Consider the following 18,865-nt stretch of genomic DNA (forward strand, 5'->3'; position numbering starts at 1 on the left):
CTTTTAGAGATGAAGAAAGAAAATGCCTCCCAAGGAGCTTCATGAAATAGGAAGCCAGGAGAGAAAGCTAGCAGATGATGCTGTGTTCACCATATGCCCTTCTCGCTGAGAGAAACTCTGACTATGTTCACCATGTGCCTTTCCACTTGAGAGAGAAATCCTGAATTTCATCAGCCTTCTTGAATCAAGGTATCTTTCTCTGGATGCCTTCAATTGGACATTTCTATAGACTTGCTTTAATTGGGATGTTTTCTCGGCCTTAGAACTGTTAACTTACAGCTTATTAAATTCCCCTTTTTGTAAGCCATTCCATTTCTGGTATATTGCATTCCAGCACCTAGCAAACTAGTACAATGCCTGAATTATATGAACTAACTATAATAGAAAAACTCAGTGAACTGAGGTAGCAGCATGGATTATCAGGTTGGGACCTATTGCAAAAATCTTAGATTGTAAGCTCTTACAGAAGTCACATATATTCAGGAGAGTTATAAGTGTTATTTCTAAATTCTGAGACACCGAGCTATTTGTATATAACCTGGTTGTTCCCAGAAACTTCGTGTATTTATATGACACGTGAGACACAGTGTTAGAGCTCTGAACCTATGAAAGTCAGCAGTACCCCATACAGGAACTGTTTAGAAAGTTGAAAACAGGATCAGACTTCAACTAGAGATATGAAGGAAACTGATCTGGATATAACTAAGGTAGAGCAGAATGCAGGGTAAAGGATGATATCTGTTGGATTTCAGACTAAGAGCAAAAGAAACTTTTGATGCAGAGCTCTCAGCCCCCACCTCAGCATCCTTGGCAGGTCCAAGGACCCAGATAGGAACCAATTGCCATACTAGCTAGTATTGTATCCTCCAGATAGTACTGCTGATAACACCCTCTCTTGTCAGCATCTCAGGCAGGCCTGATACATGCACCTGCGCATCAAAGGAGAAACCTTAGCAGTCTATCATACCCTAAGTCAACAACAAGCCCCATCCAATCAAGGGACAACGCACCACCTAGTGGGTACCCTCCCCTCCTGGCATTACTTTCCCTTTAAAACATAGCTTCCAAAACAAAGACCCAGAGCCATTTTCTTTTTCTTCCTGCTGGCTCCCCAGTTGGGAGCCAAGTTCAGGCTCCTACCTGCTTCCTCCATACTTTATTCCTTCAATAAATCTGTTCATCTTTGACTCACTGCCTCGTGTGGAATCCTTAATGACCCTGTGCCTAACAATATCATCCATATCTTAAAACTTCACCCTCTGTGTGAGACCAAAGGGAGAGATGTTTATTTGCTACAAAATTTATATTTCAGGTAGTGCATTACTTAATTCAACTTGTATCATCAGTTTCGTTGAACACCATAAGTACATGGAATCTTGAATAGGGCATGAGGTTTTGTTGATCTGTCCAGATTAGGGTGATGCCCTGATGGATCCCAGAGTAATCTGGGCAATGAATATAGAAATATTTGAAAAGTCTCCTTCAGGGACATTGGAGAAAAGAGGTGTGCTGGTTTGAAAGGACTCTGTACCCTAGAAAAGCCATGTTTTACTCCTGATCCATCTTGCTGAGGCAGCCTTTTCTTTTAATTCCTGTTTGGTACTGTAGATTGGAAACATGATTAGATCATCTCCACAGAGATGTGACTTGCCCAATTGTGGGTATTAATTTTTTATTAGAGGGTGATGTGACTCCACCCATTCCAGATGGGTTTTGATTAGCTTACTGGAATCCTTTAAAAGAGGAAATATTTTGAAAAATATTAGTATTTCTTACACCGGAAGTTGAGCTTTAGACAATTTCTGATAACTTGGTAACTGGATATTAGAGGTAAGGCTTCTGCTCTTTTAAAAATTTTCCCTGGTGGTCTGAAAATAGGTGTGAAGCCCTAGCTGTCATGCCTGTGTCCCAGGAAGGAGTAACAAAGAAGAGGAAAGATTCCTGCCAATTGAAGAACTGCCTTTTAAGAGTTTCTTCAGAAGTTTCTCCCAGTGACTTTTATATACCACTGCCACCCACCCCCTTCTTCCTTGACAAAGTTTGGGAAATGAATGTGTTTTTTTTTTTCAAACTAGACACATTGCCACTTCCTAACCATACGCAGGTCTTGAAAGATGAAGGCAGAATAAATATCACACAGACAATTACAATCTTTTTGAAAATACTCTTACGCTAAGGACTCTCTCTTAGGCCAAATCATGCTGATTTTTGTCAGAGGTTGCTAATTTTACCCTAATTTCAGTTTCCTCTTCTTCTATAACTGTTAGAGACGTTTTAGCTGGGAATATAGCCACATAAGTGAAGATAATAATTCACAGTCTCACTTGCAGCTCGTGTGGCCAACAGAATGTGAGCAGAGTGATGTGCAACTTCTCGGTAAACCCTTAGAAAGAAAGGGCTAGCCCTTCCCTCCCCTCTTGTCCTCTTTCCAACTTAGGAAGTAGACATAGTGGTAGAAGCTGGAGCAGCCATCTGGGGGCAGTAGATGGAAGCCAGGCATTGAGGATCAGAACTGTAAGAGTCTGTGATAACATAAAGCACTGTATCAGCCCTGGACAAACTACCCAGACTTATTTTTTTTAGATGCAATTTTATTGTGATATATTCACACATCATACATACTGTTTCATCACACAGTTGTACATTCATCACCATGACCAATTTTAGAACATTTTCATCACTCCAGAAAAAGAAATAAGAAAAACCAAAACATCCCATACTCCATCCCCACCCCCCTATTTTTAAAATTTATTTATTAATTAAAAAATTAAGAAACAAAATAAAACATCAACATATATAATCAGTAATTCACAATATCATCACTTAGCTGCATATTCATCATTTCTTAGAACATTTGCATTAATTTAGAAAAAGAAATAAAAAGACAATCGAAAAAAAATAAAACGAACACAGGAAAGAAAAAAAAAGATTATACCAACCATATCCCTTACCCCTTGCTTTCATTGATCACTAGCATTTCAAACTAAATTTATTTTAGCATTTGTTCCCCCTATTATTTATTTTTATTCCATATGTTCTACTCCTTTGTTGACAAGGTAGATAAAAGGAGCATCAGACACAAGGTTTTCACAATTACACAGTCACATTGTGAAAGCTATATCATTATTCAATCATCATCAAGAAACATGGCTACTGGAACACAGCTCTACATTTTCAGGCAGTTCCCTCCAGCCTCTCCATTACATTTTTTTTTTTTTAACATGGGCAGGCACCGGGAATCGAACCCGGGTCCTTGGGCATGGCAGGCAAGCATTCTTACCTGCTGAGCCACTGTGGTCCGCCCTCTCCATTACATTTTGAATAACAAGATGATATGTACTTGATGCATAAGAATAACCTCCAGGATAACCTCTCAACTCTATTTGGAATCTCTCAGCCATTGACACTTTGTCTCATTTCACTCTTCTCCCTTTTGGCAGTGAAGGTTTTCTCAATCCCTTGATGCTAAGTCTCAGCTCATTCTAGGGTTTTTCTCAATCCCTTGATGCTGAGTCCACCCCCCTATTTTTGATGTGGTACATTTGTAATTGTTGATGAAAGAATATTAAGATAATATTAACTATAGTCCATAGTTTGCAATAGCTACATTTTTCCATAAACCCCTCTATTGTTAACTCCTTGTAATAGTGTTTACATTTGTTCTATTTCATGAAAGCATCTTTTAAAAAATATTTGTACTTAATCATAGCCATCATCCACCACAAGATTCACTGTTATACATTCCCTTGTTTTAACCTCCAGCTTTCCTTCTTGTGACATACTTTCCCTTTCCACCACATTCACACACCATTCAGCACTGTTAATTAGTCCCACAATAACATTCCACTGTCACCTCTGTCCATTTCCAAATGTTTGTTAGACCTAGTTAAAATTTCTGCACATATTAAACAACCACTCCCCATTCTCTCGCCCCATTCTATATCCTGGTAACCTATGTTCTAGATTTTATGTCTATAAGTTTACATGTTATAGTTGGTTCACATTGTCCTTTTGTGACTTACTTCACTTAACTAATGTCCGCAAAGCTCATCCACGTTGTCGTGTGCTTCAGGACTTTATTCCTTCTTACTGCTGAGTAATACTGCACCGTATGTATATACCACATTTTGTTTATCTATTCATCTGTTGATGGACACTTGGGTTGTTTCCATCCTTTGGCGATTGTGAATAAAGCCACTATAAACATCAGTGTACAAATGCCTGTTTGTGTACCTGCTTTCAGACCTCCTGGGTATAGACTAACTAGCGGCTACCCAGATTTTTGAAACTTCTGCCTTGTTTAAAGCACTGTGGATTGAGGTTTCCCTGTCCTAGCAGCCTAATCTATATCGTAACTAATACAATTCACATGCAATGACAGCAATTCTAAAATATGGGCAAACACATTTTTATACTAATTTTCAAATTCTCAATTTTAGTTTAGAAAATATTTCCAAAAAGAGGTGAGGAGCAGATTAAAAGGTCAGCTAAATCCTCTGCTGTTGTGGATGGACACTTGAAGTGCTTTTTCCATTCTCTTCATTGTTGAATATTTAGGGAGAAGAAGGATGCTAAAACATGTCTGTGACCTTATGGGATCGTTTTCATTTACATTTTCTGGACAGCAAAATGTGATTTTCATATTCTTTAAAACTTTTATTTGCATTCTGTCCGTTCCTCTAAGAAACACTAAAAAGAAAATAATATTGTATTAACTATTCCACATAGAGACCACAGTCCCTTTATAGAGCAAACATCTGTTTATTCAAAAATATCTATTGAGGGCACACATGCAAAGTGCAACATAAGACAGTGGGGATTGTATTAGGAAAAAATCTGATATACAGTCACTACCCTTAAGAAGCTTATAGTCTGCTTTAGAATATTAAATTCTAGTACAGAAAAAAAATAGCAAGATAAAATTTAAAAGCTATAAGGCAAACAAGTCCATGGAATTAAGTGTAAATGCTGAGTGTAAATGCTGTTTCAGAGCAGAGAGAGCCAGCCAGCCTGGAATGACGGGAGACACTTCTCAGAGTTCAGAAGTAAGCTGGACTTTGAGGAGGGAAAGGTAGAGAGAGTGAAAAAGGAGGTAGGTGAAAGTTCAAGGCAAGGGAAAGAACTTCAGAGAAAATCTGGAGGTAGAAAGATGCAAGGTGAGCTCAGCAGCATACAGACAAAGGAACTGTTTGGTGGGAACAAAAATATCCTGTTAGGTGTGAGATAGGAAAGGAGAGTTGGGCTACTGGAAAAACCTGAATATCTTTCCATATGGATGTTGAAAGCGAGAACAAGCAGATAAATGTTTCTCAAAAAGAATGAAGAAATGCAGTAAGAAAATGAGAGAAAGTTATTAAACCCGTCTCATAAAAACTACTAGGTAAGCATGAAACAAATGAAAATCTGGACTGTGAGGTAAAATAGACCAAAAGATGGAATTATTTAGCCTGGCTAATCCCACAGGGCCTGGATAATTGAATAACAGGGACTATACAAAAAGGGTTTCATATTTAGCTTGGATGAAGAAAAAAAAGCAAGAGGCAGGAATCAAATCATAGGAAAAAATAATCTATATAAGCATTTGTTTTCCTGATGCTGAGGACAACTTGGTATAGAGAACATTTCATTGGACTAGGGGTGGCCAACTTTAACTATGACCTGCCACAAATGGTGCTGCTCACAAACGAGATGCTTACACCATTCAAACAGGTGTGATTACATGGCTGCTCCTTGATGTGATACTTACTGAGGAATTTTTTCTTCTCCTCCAGAGACAATTTATGAAAAGCTTTCCAAAACATGATTATGGTGGGATGGTCACTGTCATATCCATCTTTATAACATGCATTCTAGAGAAAGAGGAAAAAATGTATTCAGAAAATAGAAAATAAAAATAAATTTGATCAACTTGGCCTTCCTGATGTACCTTTTCAAATGCTTCCCAGTCATAGTCTGTATTCCCAGTAATGACTTCCTTTAGTTCTTCAGGTTGGAAAAGTTCAATAATCTCCTTGTTACACACTCTGTAAAATCCTCTCTGAAATTCTTCGTAAACCGTCTTTACAGAGATGTTGAAGATGTAATCAATACACTTAGAAACATAGTCCCGCCTATAGTGAAATAAAGAATTATCTCAGCTTATTGTAATATCTTGAACAAAACTGGGGAAGAAGAAAAGGATAAAAATAAAAAGAAAGTTAGAACACCTAATAGCTATGAGTGCTTATGATGCACAATGGATGGTTATAGTTACTTATCATACTTAATTTTCTAATTTAATTTTCATAGCAACTCCATAAGGTAGATTCCCATTTTACACACATCTTAGCTAAGAGGAAATGGAGGCATTGTGAAGTTAGATGATTGCTTACACAAGCAAGATAATCAAGATTTGGATTAGAGCAGAAAAAGTTTGGAGGAATAAAACCTGACCTGCTAATAAGGGTTGGCTCTAGGGAATGGACTTGGGATGGGGGATATTTCATTTTATGTTATACTCTTCTGTACTGTTCAGACTTTTCACAGGGATAACCAATATTAATTGTGGTTACATACAAGAAAGAGGGGGATTTTCTGTCCTAGCTAGGATGGAGTAGTTTGTAAGCTGACAACTGCTCCCACTGAGAGGAACTAGGAAAGCCAGGTAAAGTATCAAAACACATCTGGCTCGAGGCCATCAAATCTGAGTCAAGATCCAAGAGGCCAAGATTTCAGAGTAAAAAAGGAAAGCTGAAGAGGGAAGAGGAATTTTGCTTGCTGTTTTTCCCTTTGGCAGAATTTGCCAATTAAAAAATATATATTTTTATTGTAAACAACAAACATGCAAACATTCTTGACATACAAACATTCTTGACATGGTTACAATTGATGGCTCAAATATCATCACACTGTGTATTCATGATCATTTTTTTGAACATTTGCATCTCTCCAGCAAAAGAAAAAAAAAAGAAAAAACTCATACGTGCCATGCCCCTTACCCATTCCTCTCATTGACCATTAATATTTCAATCTACTCAATTTATGTTAACTTTGTTCACCCTATTATTTGTTTACTTCTAATCCATATTTTTTACTCATCTGTTCATACTGTAGATAAAAGGAACATCAGACACAAGGTTTTCACAATCATACAGTCACACTGCAAAAGCTATTTCATTATACAATCATCTTCAAGAAACATGGCAACTGGAACACAGTTTCAGGTACTTCCCTCTAGCCGCTCTAATACACCATAAACTAAAAAGGTGATATATATGTAATGCATAATAATTACCTCCAGGATAACCTATTGACTGTGTTTGAAATCTCTCAGCCACTGACACTTTATTTTGTCTCATTTTTCTCTCCCCCCGTTTTGGTCAAGAAGGTTTTCTCAGTCCCTTGATGCCGAGTTCCAGCTTATCCTAGGATTTCTGTCCCATGTTGCCAGGGAGGTTTACACCCCTGGGAGTCATGTCCCATGTAGTGGGGGGGGAAGGGCAGTGAATCTGCTTGCTGTGTAAGCTTAGAGAGAGAGAGGCCACTTCTGAGCAACAAAAGAGTTCTCTGGGGGTGAATCTCTGGCCTAATTTGACCTAGGCTTAGCCTATCCTTCGCAGGGATAAGTTTCATAGGGGCAAACACCACAATTGAGGACTTGGCCTATTGATTTGGTTGTCCCCACCACTTGTGAGAATATCAGGAATTCTCAAAATGGGGAAGTTGAATTTTTTCCCATTCCCCCAAGGGGACTTTGCAAATACTTCTTTATTCACTGTTCAAATCACTTGGGGATTTACTGGGGCATCACATCAACCTGAACAAGAAAATTTCATACCCTATTCAAGGTTCCATGTACTTATGGTGTTCAATTAAACTGTCCATATAAGTTAAATGAGGAAATGGAATTTCCTAATTCTTAATGCTGGGGAGAGGGCCAAACAAAAAGCAATCGTTACAAGGCAGAGAAGCCAGCAAAGTTCAGCAACTTCATGGGACTAGGTAGAAAAAATTATGTTTGAGGCTATCAAAGTAAGTGGGATTTAAAGGGCTAAGAGCCCCAAAATAAGAGAGATTCAGAGACAGCAGAATGGCTGTGGTAGTTTGCAGGCTGCATGTATCCCAGAAAGGATCATTTTCTTTTAATTCATTCCTGTGGGTGCAAACCTATTGTAGGTGGGACCTTCTGATTAGATTATTTCAGTTGAGGCCTGACCCAGGGTGGGTCTTAATCTTCTTACTGGAGTCCCTTATAACAGGATAAAAGACAGAAAGAGATACAGAAGATAAGAGATGAAATTAAGACAAGCTTACCAAAAAAAGCCCAAGAAAAGCTGGGAGAAAACTACTGAAGCCAGAAGCTGAAAGCTATGAAATCCTGGAGAGAAGGACTACCAAAGGTTGCCATGTGCCTTGCTATCTGAGAAAGGAGTCCAAGTCAGCCAGTAACTGTATGTCCTACTGATGTCTTAATTTGGACATTTTCATGGCCTCAGAATTGTCAACTCTAAGCTAATAAATCCCCATTGTTAAAAGCCAAACCATTTCTGGTATATTTCATTTCATCAGCTTCAGCAAACTGAAACACTGACACTCAGCAGTTTTCTCTGTGAGATATTTGTGAAATTCTTGAGCTATGCAAGGAAGAGACAAAGAAACCAAGCAGAAAGTATCTGAAATGTAGAACAGAATTTTCAACAGTCTCATGATGCTGAAGAAAGAAACAGTAGTTCAGGATCCATCAAGGAAAAGGAGACCTAATAAATACTATGGGCTACAAGCTGGGATCCCTGGAGAGCTACACTGCAGGGCTACAAGCTGGGATCCCTGGAGAGCTACACTGCAGAGCTACAAGCTGGGATCCCTGGAGAGCTACACTGCAGGGCTACAAGCTGGGATCCCTGGAGAGCTACACTGCAGGGCTACAAGCTGGGCTCCCTGGAGAGCTACACTGTAGGAGTGGAGGTGAACTAGAGATAGACTGAGCCTTACAAAGTCTGCAACTCTGCATCAGGTCAGCTTAGTCCTTAACTGGGTTCAGGTGATCCTTGCTACTGTAGCTTCATATCAGAGGACAGAGTAAATCTTTTCTGGAGGAAGATAAGATAATTCAAAGCCATTATGATTCTTTTATACAAAAGGTCCAATATTGTACCACATTACCAGACACACCCTGAAAAGGGATAGAAAGAATACACAATAAAGACAGTGACCAAAATGCTGAACCTTAAAATAAGTGTGATTGATTTTGGTTTACTGAAACGGTAGCTCAGCAGGCAGAGTTCTTGCCTGCCATGCTGGTAACCCAGGTTCGATTCCTGGTGCCTGCCCAAGCAAAAAAAAAAAAAAAAAAAAAAAAAAAAAAGATACAATTTGCATTAGCATCAATTACGTAGGAATAAATCTAATGTATAAGATATCTACATAGAAAGCAACTTCATATATTTGAGAACTATTAAAGAATGTCTAAACAAATGCAGGGATATACTATATTCATGGATTAAAAGACAATTTTTTGTTCGTTTTTAACTTTTTTTTATTGTATAACATATATACAAAGCAAAGAAATAAAAAAGCAATAGTTTTCAAAGCACTCTTCAACAAGTGGTTACAGGACAGATCCCAGAGTTTGTCATGGGCTACCATATGATCCTCATATTTTTCCTTCTAGCTGCTGCAGAATAAAGAAGCCTAGAGGGCTTAAATATTTTTTTTATCATCACAATCGACTTTTTTCCCTTATTTTGTGAAAAAAATAACATATATACAAAAAGGCTATAAATTTCAAAGCACAGCACCGCAATTAGCTGTAGAACATATTTCAGACTTTGACATGGGTTACAATTTCACAATTTTGGCTTCTATTTCTAGTTGCTCTAAAACACTGGAGACTAAAAGAGATATCAATTTAATGATTCAGCATTCATATTCATTTGTTAAACCCTGTCTTCTATGTATAATTCCATCATCACTGATGGTCTTTCCATACCTCTCTTTGGGGTTGTTTGGGTCAATAGCAATTCTAAATTTTTTATATCGGAAGGGTCTGTCACTAATATGGGGTAGGGAGATGGAACTATCTGATGTTCTAGAGAGGCTGGGTCCTCTAGGTTTCAGGACCAGGGACCCATCTGGAGGTTGTAGGTTTCCGGAAAGTTACTCTAGTGCCTGGAACCCTTGTGGAATCTTTTTATTGCCCTAGGTGCTCTTTAGGATTGGCTGGAATGGTCCTGGTTGGGGGTTGGCAAGTTATGATAGGTAACAAGGTCTAACTAAGCTTGCATAGGAGCAACCTCCAAGAGTAGCCTCTCGACTCTATTTGAACTCTCTCTCTGCCACTGATACTTTATTAATTACTTCTTTTCCCCCTTTTGGCCAGGATGGAATTGTTGATCCCACAATGCCAGGTCTGGATTCATCCCTGGGATAAAATACTTAATATTTTAAGATATGAACTATCCCCAAATTGATGTATAGATTCAATTCAATCACAATAGATAATTTTAGCAGGTTTTTTGTTTTTGTTGTGCAAACTGGGAAGCTGATACTAAAATTTAAATGGAGTACAAAGAGGCAATAAATACCAAGACAATCTCAGGGTACATGGGTGGTTCAGTGGTAGAATGCTTGCTTCCATGTGGGAGACCCAGGTTTGATTCCCAGACCATGCACCTCCCCCACAAAAACAAACAAACAACAAAAAAAACAAGACAATCAAAGAACAAAGTTGGAAGACTTTATTCTAGAAGACAACCAACCAGATTTCAAAACTACCAGTATTAATACTGTGCGGTATTGGCATAAGAACAGATAAATTAACTGATGGAACATAAAAGAGAACTAGAAACAACTATACAGCAGATTTTGAAAAGAGAAAAATGACATGTAGAACAACATAGAAGAATGAACTTTTAAATAAATGATTGTAGATCAACTGGATATTCTTACATGAGAAAAAACTAAATCTTGACCCTTACTCTGCATTAAGCTCAAAAACCAATTGCAGGTGAATTTTATATCTAAATGTGGGAAGTAAAACAATAATCTTCCAGAAGAAAATACAGGAGAATATATTCATGACCTTGAGATAGATTTTTTAAACAGGACACAAAAATACTAACCATTAAGGAAAATAATGATAAAGTATACTATATTACAATTGCTATTTTTGGTTTATCAAAAGACACATTAGGGCAGTGCAATGGTGGCTCAGTGGCAGAATTCTCAACTGCCATGCCAGAGACCCAGGTTCGATTCCCAGAACCTGCCCATACCAAACAAAAAAACCAACATGTAAAAGACATTAAAAGGATGAAAAGGCAAGCCACAGAATGGTGGAAGTTATTTAAAGTATCATATGTCCAACAAAAGATTTGTATCTAGAACTCCTATAAATCAATAAGGAAAAGAATTGCCCAACAGAAAAACAGACAAAAGATGAATTAGTACTTCTGGAGACAGGCTAATCAAATGGCCAAAAGGCACATGGAAATATCCTCAACCACATTAGTCATCAGAAAAATGCAAGTGTGCTTGTTTGAAACTATTATGCATCTCAGAAAAGTCATGTTCTTTTAACACTAATCCATTCTTGTATCTAGGGTTTAGGGTGCAACTTTTTGATTAGGTTGTTTCCATGGAGATGGAGCACACGCAGCTGTGGGTGTTACATTTGATTGGATTATTCTCATGGAGGTGTGGCTCCATCCATTTAAAGTGGGTCTTAGTTTACCCATGGCCTTAAAAGTTAACACAAGGAAACACTTTGGAGAAAGCTTAGACAAATGTTTGGAGATGCAGAAGATGCCAGAGGCCCCAGCAGATGATAGAAGCTAAGAGAGCCATATGAAACCAGGACATAGATGCTTGAAGAGAAGAAATCTCTGGCTATGGGAGATGCTAAACTAAGAGAGGAAACCCAGAGTTATGCCCTGGAAAAGCTAAATGAGGGCTCATAGATGCTTAGAGAGGAAGCACTGGAATCAGAAGCTGGAAGCAATGAACCAGAAACAAGGATCTCAGATGCCGGCCACAAGTGACAGACACTGGCATTTCATTGGAGTCAAAATATCTTCTCTGGATGCCTTAGTTTAGACATTTTTAAGGCCTCAGAACTGTAAACGTGTAACTTAATAAATCCCCTTTGAAAAGCTTATCCATTTCAGATACATAGCATTCCAGCAAATTAAAATCACAAATGAAATACTACTACACACCCAACAGAATGGCTAACATGAAAAAGACTTACAATACCAAGTGTTAAAGACAAAACAGAGTAATTTGAGCATTCATACTCTGCTGATGGGAATGTAAACTGATACCACCAGGTGGGGAAGACTGCATGGCAATTTCTTTTAAAGGTGACCATAAAGAAAGTCTATGACCCGGTGTAACAAAGAGTCTGCTTCTGTTTTGACGTTCGCTGACAACTTTCACTTCCCCATCTGCTCTTTTGCTCTGTATCTATACAACCTGTTAAAAAAGGCCACATGCTCTCTCCCTTGGTGCCAGTGGGGAAGTTTAAACCATGCAAGCTCTGTTCTGCGTCGGAACCTCACCTTGGTCTAACCATAATAAAAACCATAGCCTCTTGCTCTTTCTTTGCTCAAGCCAAGCAGATAAGCTAGGGACTCCCTTCCCAACTTCCACTTGCCCAAGAAAGCCTCATTAAGTAATAAATCTCTTCATACCTCTGGCATCTGTATGGCATCATCAATATCCAACATCCAAACATATTTTGGGTGGAGGATTGATACTGCCCAGCATAGGGCAGTGACAATATATCCAGCAATTCTACTCCCAGTTATATACTAAGAGAAATGTGTATAATACCCAACAATACACATGTAAAAGAATGCTCACAGAAGTGTTATTCATAATAGCCCCAAACTGGATGCACACTACATACACCAATAATACAGTGGATAAATAATACATTGTAGTTATAGTCATATAATACAACTATTCTGGAAATACTCTATTTCTTGATTTGGGTTGTAATTGCACAGGTGTGTTTGCTTTGCAAAATTCACTGAGCTTTAGTGTGATTTGTGCACTTTTCTGTTTATATATTTTAATACAAATTTTTAAAAAAGAATTAAAATTAAAGGAAAAGGACTGGCTCAGGCCAAAATGCTCACCAGAGATCTCTTTGCCACATGACATCCCATAGGGTGTTGGAAAGTCAAGATATCACAGTAACCACTTCAACTACGTTGAACTCTAGTTACAGGATACACATTGGTGAACAAAATAGACCAAGTCCCTTTGGTCATAGTGGGAGAAACACTGATTAAATCAATAAAGCAATCGATTATAGGTAATATGTGATATGAAAAGAAAAAATAAGGGCAGGTGCGGTGGTTTTAAGCTGTATGTTCTCCAGAAGAACATGTTCTTAAATTTAATCTATTCCTGTATGTATGAAAGCATTGTAAATAGGACCTCTGAATGAGGTTACTTCAGTTAAAAAGTTACAGCCAAAAGTTACAGCATTCAGGATGGGACCTGATACTATTTCTGGAGTCCTTTATAAGTGGAATGAAATTCAGACAGAGAGAGAAAAAGCCACAGAAGAAATAAGCTGAAATTAAAGGAACCCAGATGAGAACAGAGGGGCAGGAGAGACATGTCCACTGCCATGGGACAAGGGAGTCAATGAACAAGGATCACCAGCAGCCAGGACCAGACATCTGTCTTTGGGAAGAAAGCATCACCGTGATGGCCAAGATTTGGAATTTGTTTTAGCCTTAAAACTGTGGGCAAATAAATTCTCACTGTTGGGCAGGCCACAGTGGCTCAGCAGGCAGAGTTCTCGCCTGCCATGCCGGAGACCCAGATTCAATTCCCAGTGCCTGCCCATGCAAAAAAAAAAATTCTTATTGTTTAACCCAGCCATTTCATTGTATTTACTTGAGCAGCCAAGGAAATTAAAACAGAAGGTTAGGGAAGAAAGAGGCAGAGACTGGTAGTATAATTTTAAATCAGAAGATAAGGGAAGGCCTCTTTGAGAAAGCAATTTCCTTCCCTGCTCCCACACGCAACACATATCAGCTTCTCTACTTTATTGAAAAATTATTAATGGGAATGGATAGTTAAAAAAATGAAAATTAATTTTCACAGCCCAATCAAATAAACATTGTGCATACAACTGAAACAAATATTCCATTTATTTGTACCTACTTGTTAATCTGGTTGACAGTTATGCAACTTCCATTTGGAATCAAGTCAACATCATTTTTGTCCCAATGGACCTGCAATCACAAATGAACTCAGATAATATCTCCAAAATAATTCAGAATAATCTATCATTAACAAAACACTTTGGAGCCTATATATTTTCCTAAAAAAATTTTAATAATATACACTTTCATTACAGAAACTTGCAAGAAATCTCAAAAATCTATCATGCAGATAGATTGAAATGAAAATGAAGTTTTTTCAAAACTTGGATTATCTATTAACTGATCATATTGATCAAATCAATTAGAAAACTGCCTGTGATAATTAGGTTCTAATGTCAACTTGGCCTGGTGATGTGCCCAGTTGTCTGGTCAGGCAGACAACTGACCGTTCCTGTAAGGATATTTTGTGGCTGGCTGATAAATTGAAAGGATGGTGTGGTAGTTAGGTTCAGGTGTCAACTTGGCCAGGTGAAGGTGCCTAGTTCTACTGCTGTGGACATGAGGCAATGGCGCGTGAAGCTCATCTGTTGCTGATTACATCTGCAGTCGGCTGGGGGTGTGCCAGCTACAACAAATGGTGTTTGAGTTAACTGGCTGGAAGCTTAAATGAGAGAGCTCAACGTAGCACAGCCCAAGCAGCTCAGCAAACCTCATCTCAGCACTCGCAGTTCAGCCCAGGACTTTGCAGATGCAGAAAAGAATCACCCTAGGGAAAGTTGTCGGAACCCAGAGGCCTGGAGAGAAGGCCAGCAGAGATCACCCTGTGCCTTCCCACATGAAAAAGAACCTCCGTTGAAAGTTAGCTGCCTTTCCTCTGAAGAACTATACATTTTAACTAAATAAATCCCCTTTTATTAAAAGCCAGTCCATCTCTGGTGTGTTGCATTCTGGCAGCTAGCAAACTAGAAGAGATGGTTTAGTAAATCATCAGTCAGTTGATTGCAGTTGTGGCCAATTACATCTGCAATCAACTAAGGGTAGTCTCTTGCAAATGAGATAGTCCTGTCCATTGAAAACTATTAAAGGAGAAGACAACATTTTCACTTCTCCAGCCCGCGATCTCTCCTGTGGAGTTCGTTGAGACTTTTCATCAGAGCTGCCAGTTTCATAGCCTGCTCTATGGATTTAGGACTCTTCCACTCCTACAGATGTGTGAGACACCTTTATAAATCTCATATTTACAGATATCTCCTGTTGGATCTGTTTCTCTAGAGAGCCCTGACTAATACACTTCTGTACCTCAGTATTCACCTTGCACAGTATAAACCCTGGGTAGTGGAGCTCAAAAATGTCCCCAAATTCCTCCCATCCTGGCATTCATGCCCCTTTGTAATGTGACTTCACAACACCTAAAAAGAGAAAGAATCTGTTTCTCTACCCTTTGAATCTAGATATGGACATTTGAATTGCCTTGGCCAGAGTGATCTGACACAAACAGAAGCTTGAAAAGAAGCTTGTACCTTGGGGCTTGCCATCTCTTGCTGCTTTTTGTAGCCATAAGCCACCAGGTGAGGATACTTCAACCAGGCTACTGGAGAATTAGAGACCACATGGAGCAGATGAGCTGTTCCAGCTGAGGCCCCAAGAACCAACCAGCGCACCAACTCAATGTGGCACATAATCAAGACCACTATAGACCAGCCAGCCAGCCAAATCAACCCAGTGAGGAGAACTGTGTTTGTTGTATAAAGCCACTGAGTTTGGGCTGTTATATAAGTTCTACTGATATACCTAGCTCATTTTTGTGAACAAAACCTTTTTCACTAGTTCCATTCAGGAAATTTGGGGGTGGGGGGGAGGTGGTTCATGTTTAGATAAGTATGGTAAAGGTCAAAAGATAAAACAGATTAAACTTGATCTGTAATTTGGTTTTTATTGTTACTTACATTAAAGTGGATGTAAAATACTTCTCCAAAGTCATCACTTTCATCATCCAAAAGTGTCTGCATACTCCTAAAGAATAAATAATTTTTTTAAAGCAATAATCATGATCACTAAATACACCATCTAAAATAAAGGTTAAGTGCATGGTTATTCTCTAGGTAAGAGGTCAGGCACAGCTCACAGCACCTATTTCTCTGTGTATTGATAGTCTAAACAGGGCAAAGATTACGCTAAAAATATGAGGTCTAGAAAGCTTATCTTCAAGTTCCTAGGCTCCGCTCTTGATTCCCAGCTTTCTTCCCTCAACCCTAACTTCCTTTATCCAGGGGTTATCAGTTTCTATTTAGAAAAGGATTGACAACATTTTTACTGATACTGAGACTCATTCAAATTGGTGTTACTTCTAAGCATTGTTTTTACATGGGCATGCACTGGGAATCAAATCTGGGACTTGAACCCGGGTTTCTGGCATGGCAGGTGAGAACTCTGCCTACTGAACCACCGTGGCCCACTCTCTATTTACGCTTTTGATCTTTACTTAGAGAACAAATTATATCAGGTATCACTAAGGAAATTTGCATAATGGGCAGGTAAAAGAATCTTCTCTGTACCTCTTGTCAAGCTTAGAAAGATACGAAATTTGATAACCTTAATTATTTCACAGCATCTGTGAGAGCAAGGCTTATTTTAGAATGGATAATAGCTAGTCTTTTTATATTTCTTCCTTCTGTGGTCCTATGGTACTTTATGTTTAAAGTAACATGTCTCTTTTTATTGTTTGTTCATTCATTCATTTATTCATTCCATACATGTTTATTAAGCCCCTAAACAGTAGACACAAGGGATATAAACTTAATACTAAGATATTATTGCCAATAAATCCTCGGGTTAATAGATGAGATATGCTGGCGAATGCCTCATCATACAAATCCTACAGTAGAGGGATTTGTGCAGTCAGAAAAAAATATGTAACTGGATATAGGCATAGCTTGAACGAGCTTGGTTAAATCTTTCTGGAAGGATATGTATCTTTGGGGATGGCCTCTGGAAGAAGGTGGAATGTGAGTTGACTCCCCCCCCTTGCCCCCCCCACATATACTGGATTATCTTATTACTGTATTGTGACAGGACAAATTGTTTCTTATTCATTGTGTTTTGGGGGAGGAAGGGAAGGTGATGGAAACTTAGCAGACAGAATTGAATTAATCATACTCCTTGGTTCATGTATTCTGTCATCATTTGTCCACAGATGGCTTATTTGCCTATTTATTTATGTGCATCTTTATAATGCACACCTGTGAACCTGCCTCCCCAAACAAGAATTAAAACACTGCTAATATCTTATACCTTCATGTAGGAGATACCGCCTCTATCCCAAAATGCATTGCAAATATCGACCAGTTTGAGGAGTGTCTTCTCCTCTTTTATTAAATAATCTTTTGATGAACAGAAAAGTCCTTTAATCTGATCAATCTTTTTTCTTAATGTTGGTATTTTTTGTCTTGCTTAAGAAATCCTCTATCATTCCAGAGTGATTTGATCAGTGAGTGGAAAAGTATTTGCAAGCCCCCTTCGGGGAATGGTGAGAGTGGGGAGAAATTCAACCTCCCCAAGTTGAATTCTTGATATTCTCACAAGCAGTGTGGACAACCAAAGCTACAAGCTGAGCCCCCAGTCTTGGGGTTTGTTCATATGAAACTTAACCCCACAAAGGATAGGTCAAGTCTACTTAAAATTTAGGCCCAAGAGTCACCCCCAAGAGAGCCTCTTTTGTTGCTCAGATGTGGCCTCTCTCTCCAGCCAACATGACCAGCAGTCTCACAACCCTCCCCCTCTCTGCGTGGGACATGACTCCCAGGGGTGTGGACCTTCCTGGCAGTGTGGGACAGAGATCCTGGACTGAGCTGGGACTCAGCATCAAGGGACTGAGAAAAACCCTAGAATGAGCTGAGAATTAACATCAAGGGATTGAGAGAACCTTCTTGACTAAAAGGGGGAAGAGTGAAATGAGACTAAGTGTCAATGGCTGAGAGATTCCAAACAGAGTCGAGAGTTATCCTGGAGGTTATTTTTATGCACTAAGTAGATATCACCTTGTTGTTCAAGATGTAGTGGAGAGGCTGGAGGGAAGTGCCTAAAAATGTAGAGCTGTGTTCCAGTAGCCATGTTTCTTGATGATGATTGAACAACGATATAGCTTTCACAATGAGACTCTGTGAATGTGAAAACCTTGTGTCTGATGCTCCTTTTATCTACCATATCAACAGAAGAGTAGAACATATGGAATAAAAATAAATAATAGGGGGAACAAACTTTAAAATTAATTTAGTTTGAAATGCTAGTGGTAAATGAAAGCAAGGGGTAAGGGGTATGGTATGTACAACTTTTTTTCTCTATTATCATTTTATTTCTTTTTCTGTTGTCTTTTTATTTCTTTTTCTAAATCGATGCAAATGTTCTAAGAAATGATGAATATGCAACTATGTGATGATATTAAGAATTACTGATTATATATGTAGAATGGAATGATATTGCTATGTTTGTTTGTTGTTAATTTTTTTAATTAATAAAAAAAAGTTAAAAAAAAACATCCTCTATTCCAGGTGAAAAATATATTCCCCTATATTTTCATCATTTTTGCACACCTTTCAAGGTGATAATGATAGGGTGTTATATAGGAATACTGTATGTAAGCATGATTATTCAATAAAGCCACAATTTCTGTAATAAAGAAGAAAAATCCTACTGGGAGTAAAATCAGAGGTCTTACTTCTTTACAGATCAGTGGTTCTCAAAGTGTGGTCCAGGCTTAGGAACCC

The 18,865-nt window shown here is 38.5% G+C and overlaps 1 protein-coding gene across 1 annotated transcript in view; it reads right to left on the minus strand.

Annotated features, from left to right (window-relative positions):
* Window positions 1–2,580: 2,580 nt before the first annotated feature.
* Window positions 2,581–18,865, minus strand: part of HERC5 (HECT and RLD domain containing E3 ubiquitin protein ligase 5) — a 73,847-nt gene continuing 57,562 nt past the window's right edge. Inside the window, exons 19-23 of the mRNA XM_077142883.1 lie at window positions 16,049–16,115; window positions 14,161–14,231; window positions 5,927–6,110; window positions 5,747–5,849; window positions 2,581–4,689 (exon numbers count right to left, since the gene is read on the minus strand). Of these exons, the coding sequence (XP_076998998.1) occupies window positions 4,484–4,689; window positions 5,747–5,849; window positions 5,927–6,110; window positions 14,161–14,231; window positions 16,049–16,115 (631 nt within the window). The 3' untranslated portion in view covers window positions 2,581–4,483. The remainder of the gene's footprint in view (window positions 4,690–5,746; window positions 5,850–5,926; window positions 6,111–14,160; window positions 14,232–16,048; window positions 16,116–18,865) is intronic.

This window comes from Tamandua tetradactyla, chromosome 24, assembly GCF_023851605.1.
Source record: "Tamandua tetradactyla isolate mTamTet1 chromosome 24, mTamTet1.pri, whole genome shotgun sequence".
Lineage (NCBI taxonomy): Eukaryota > Metazoa > Chordata > Mammalia > Pilosa > Myrmecophagidae > Tamandua > Tamandua tetradactyla.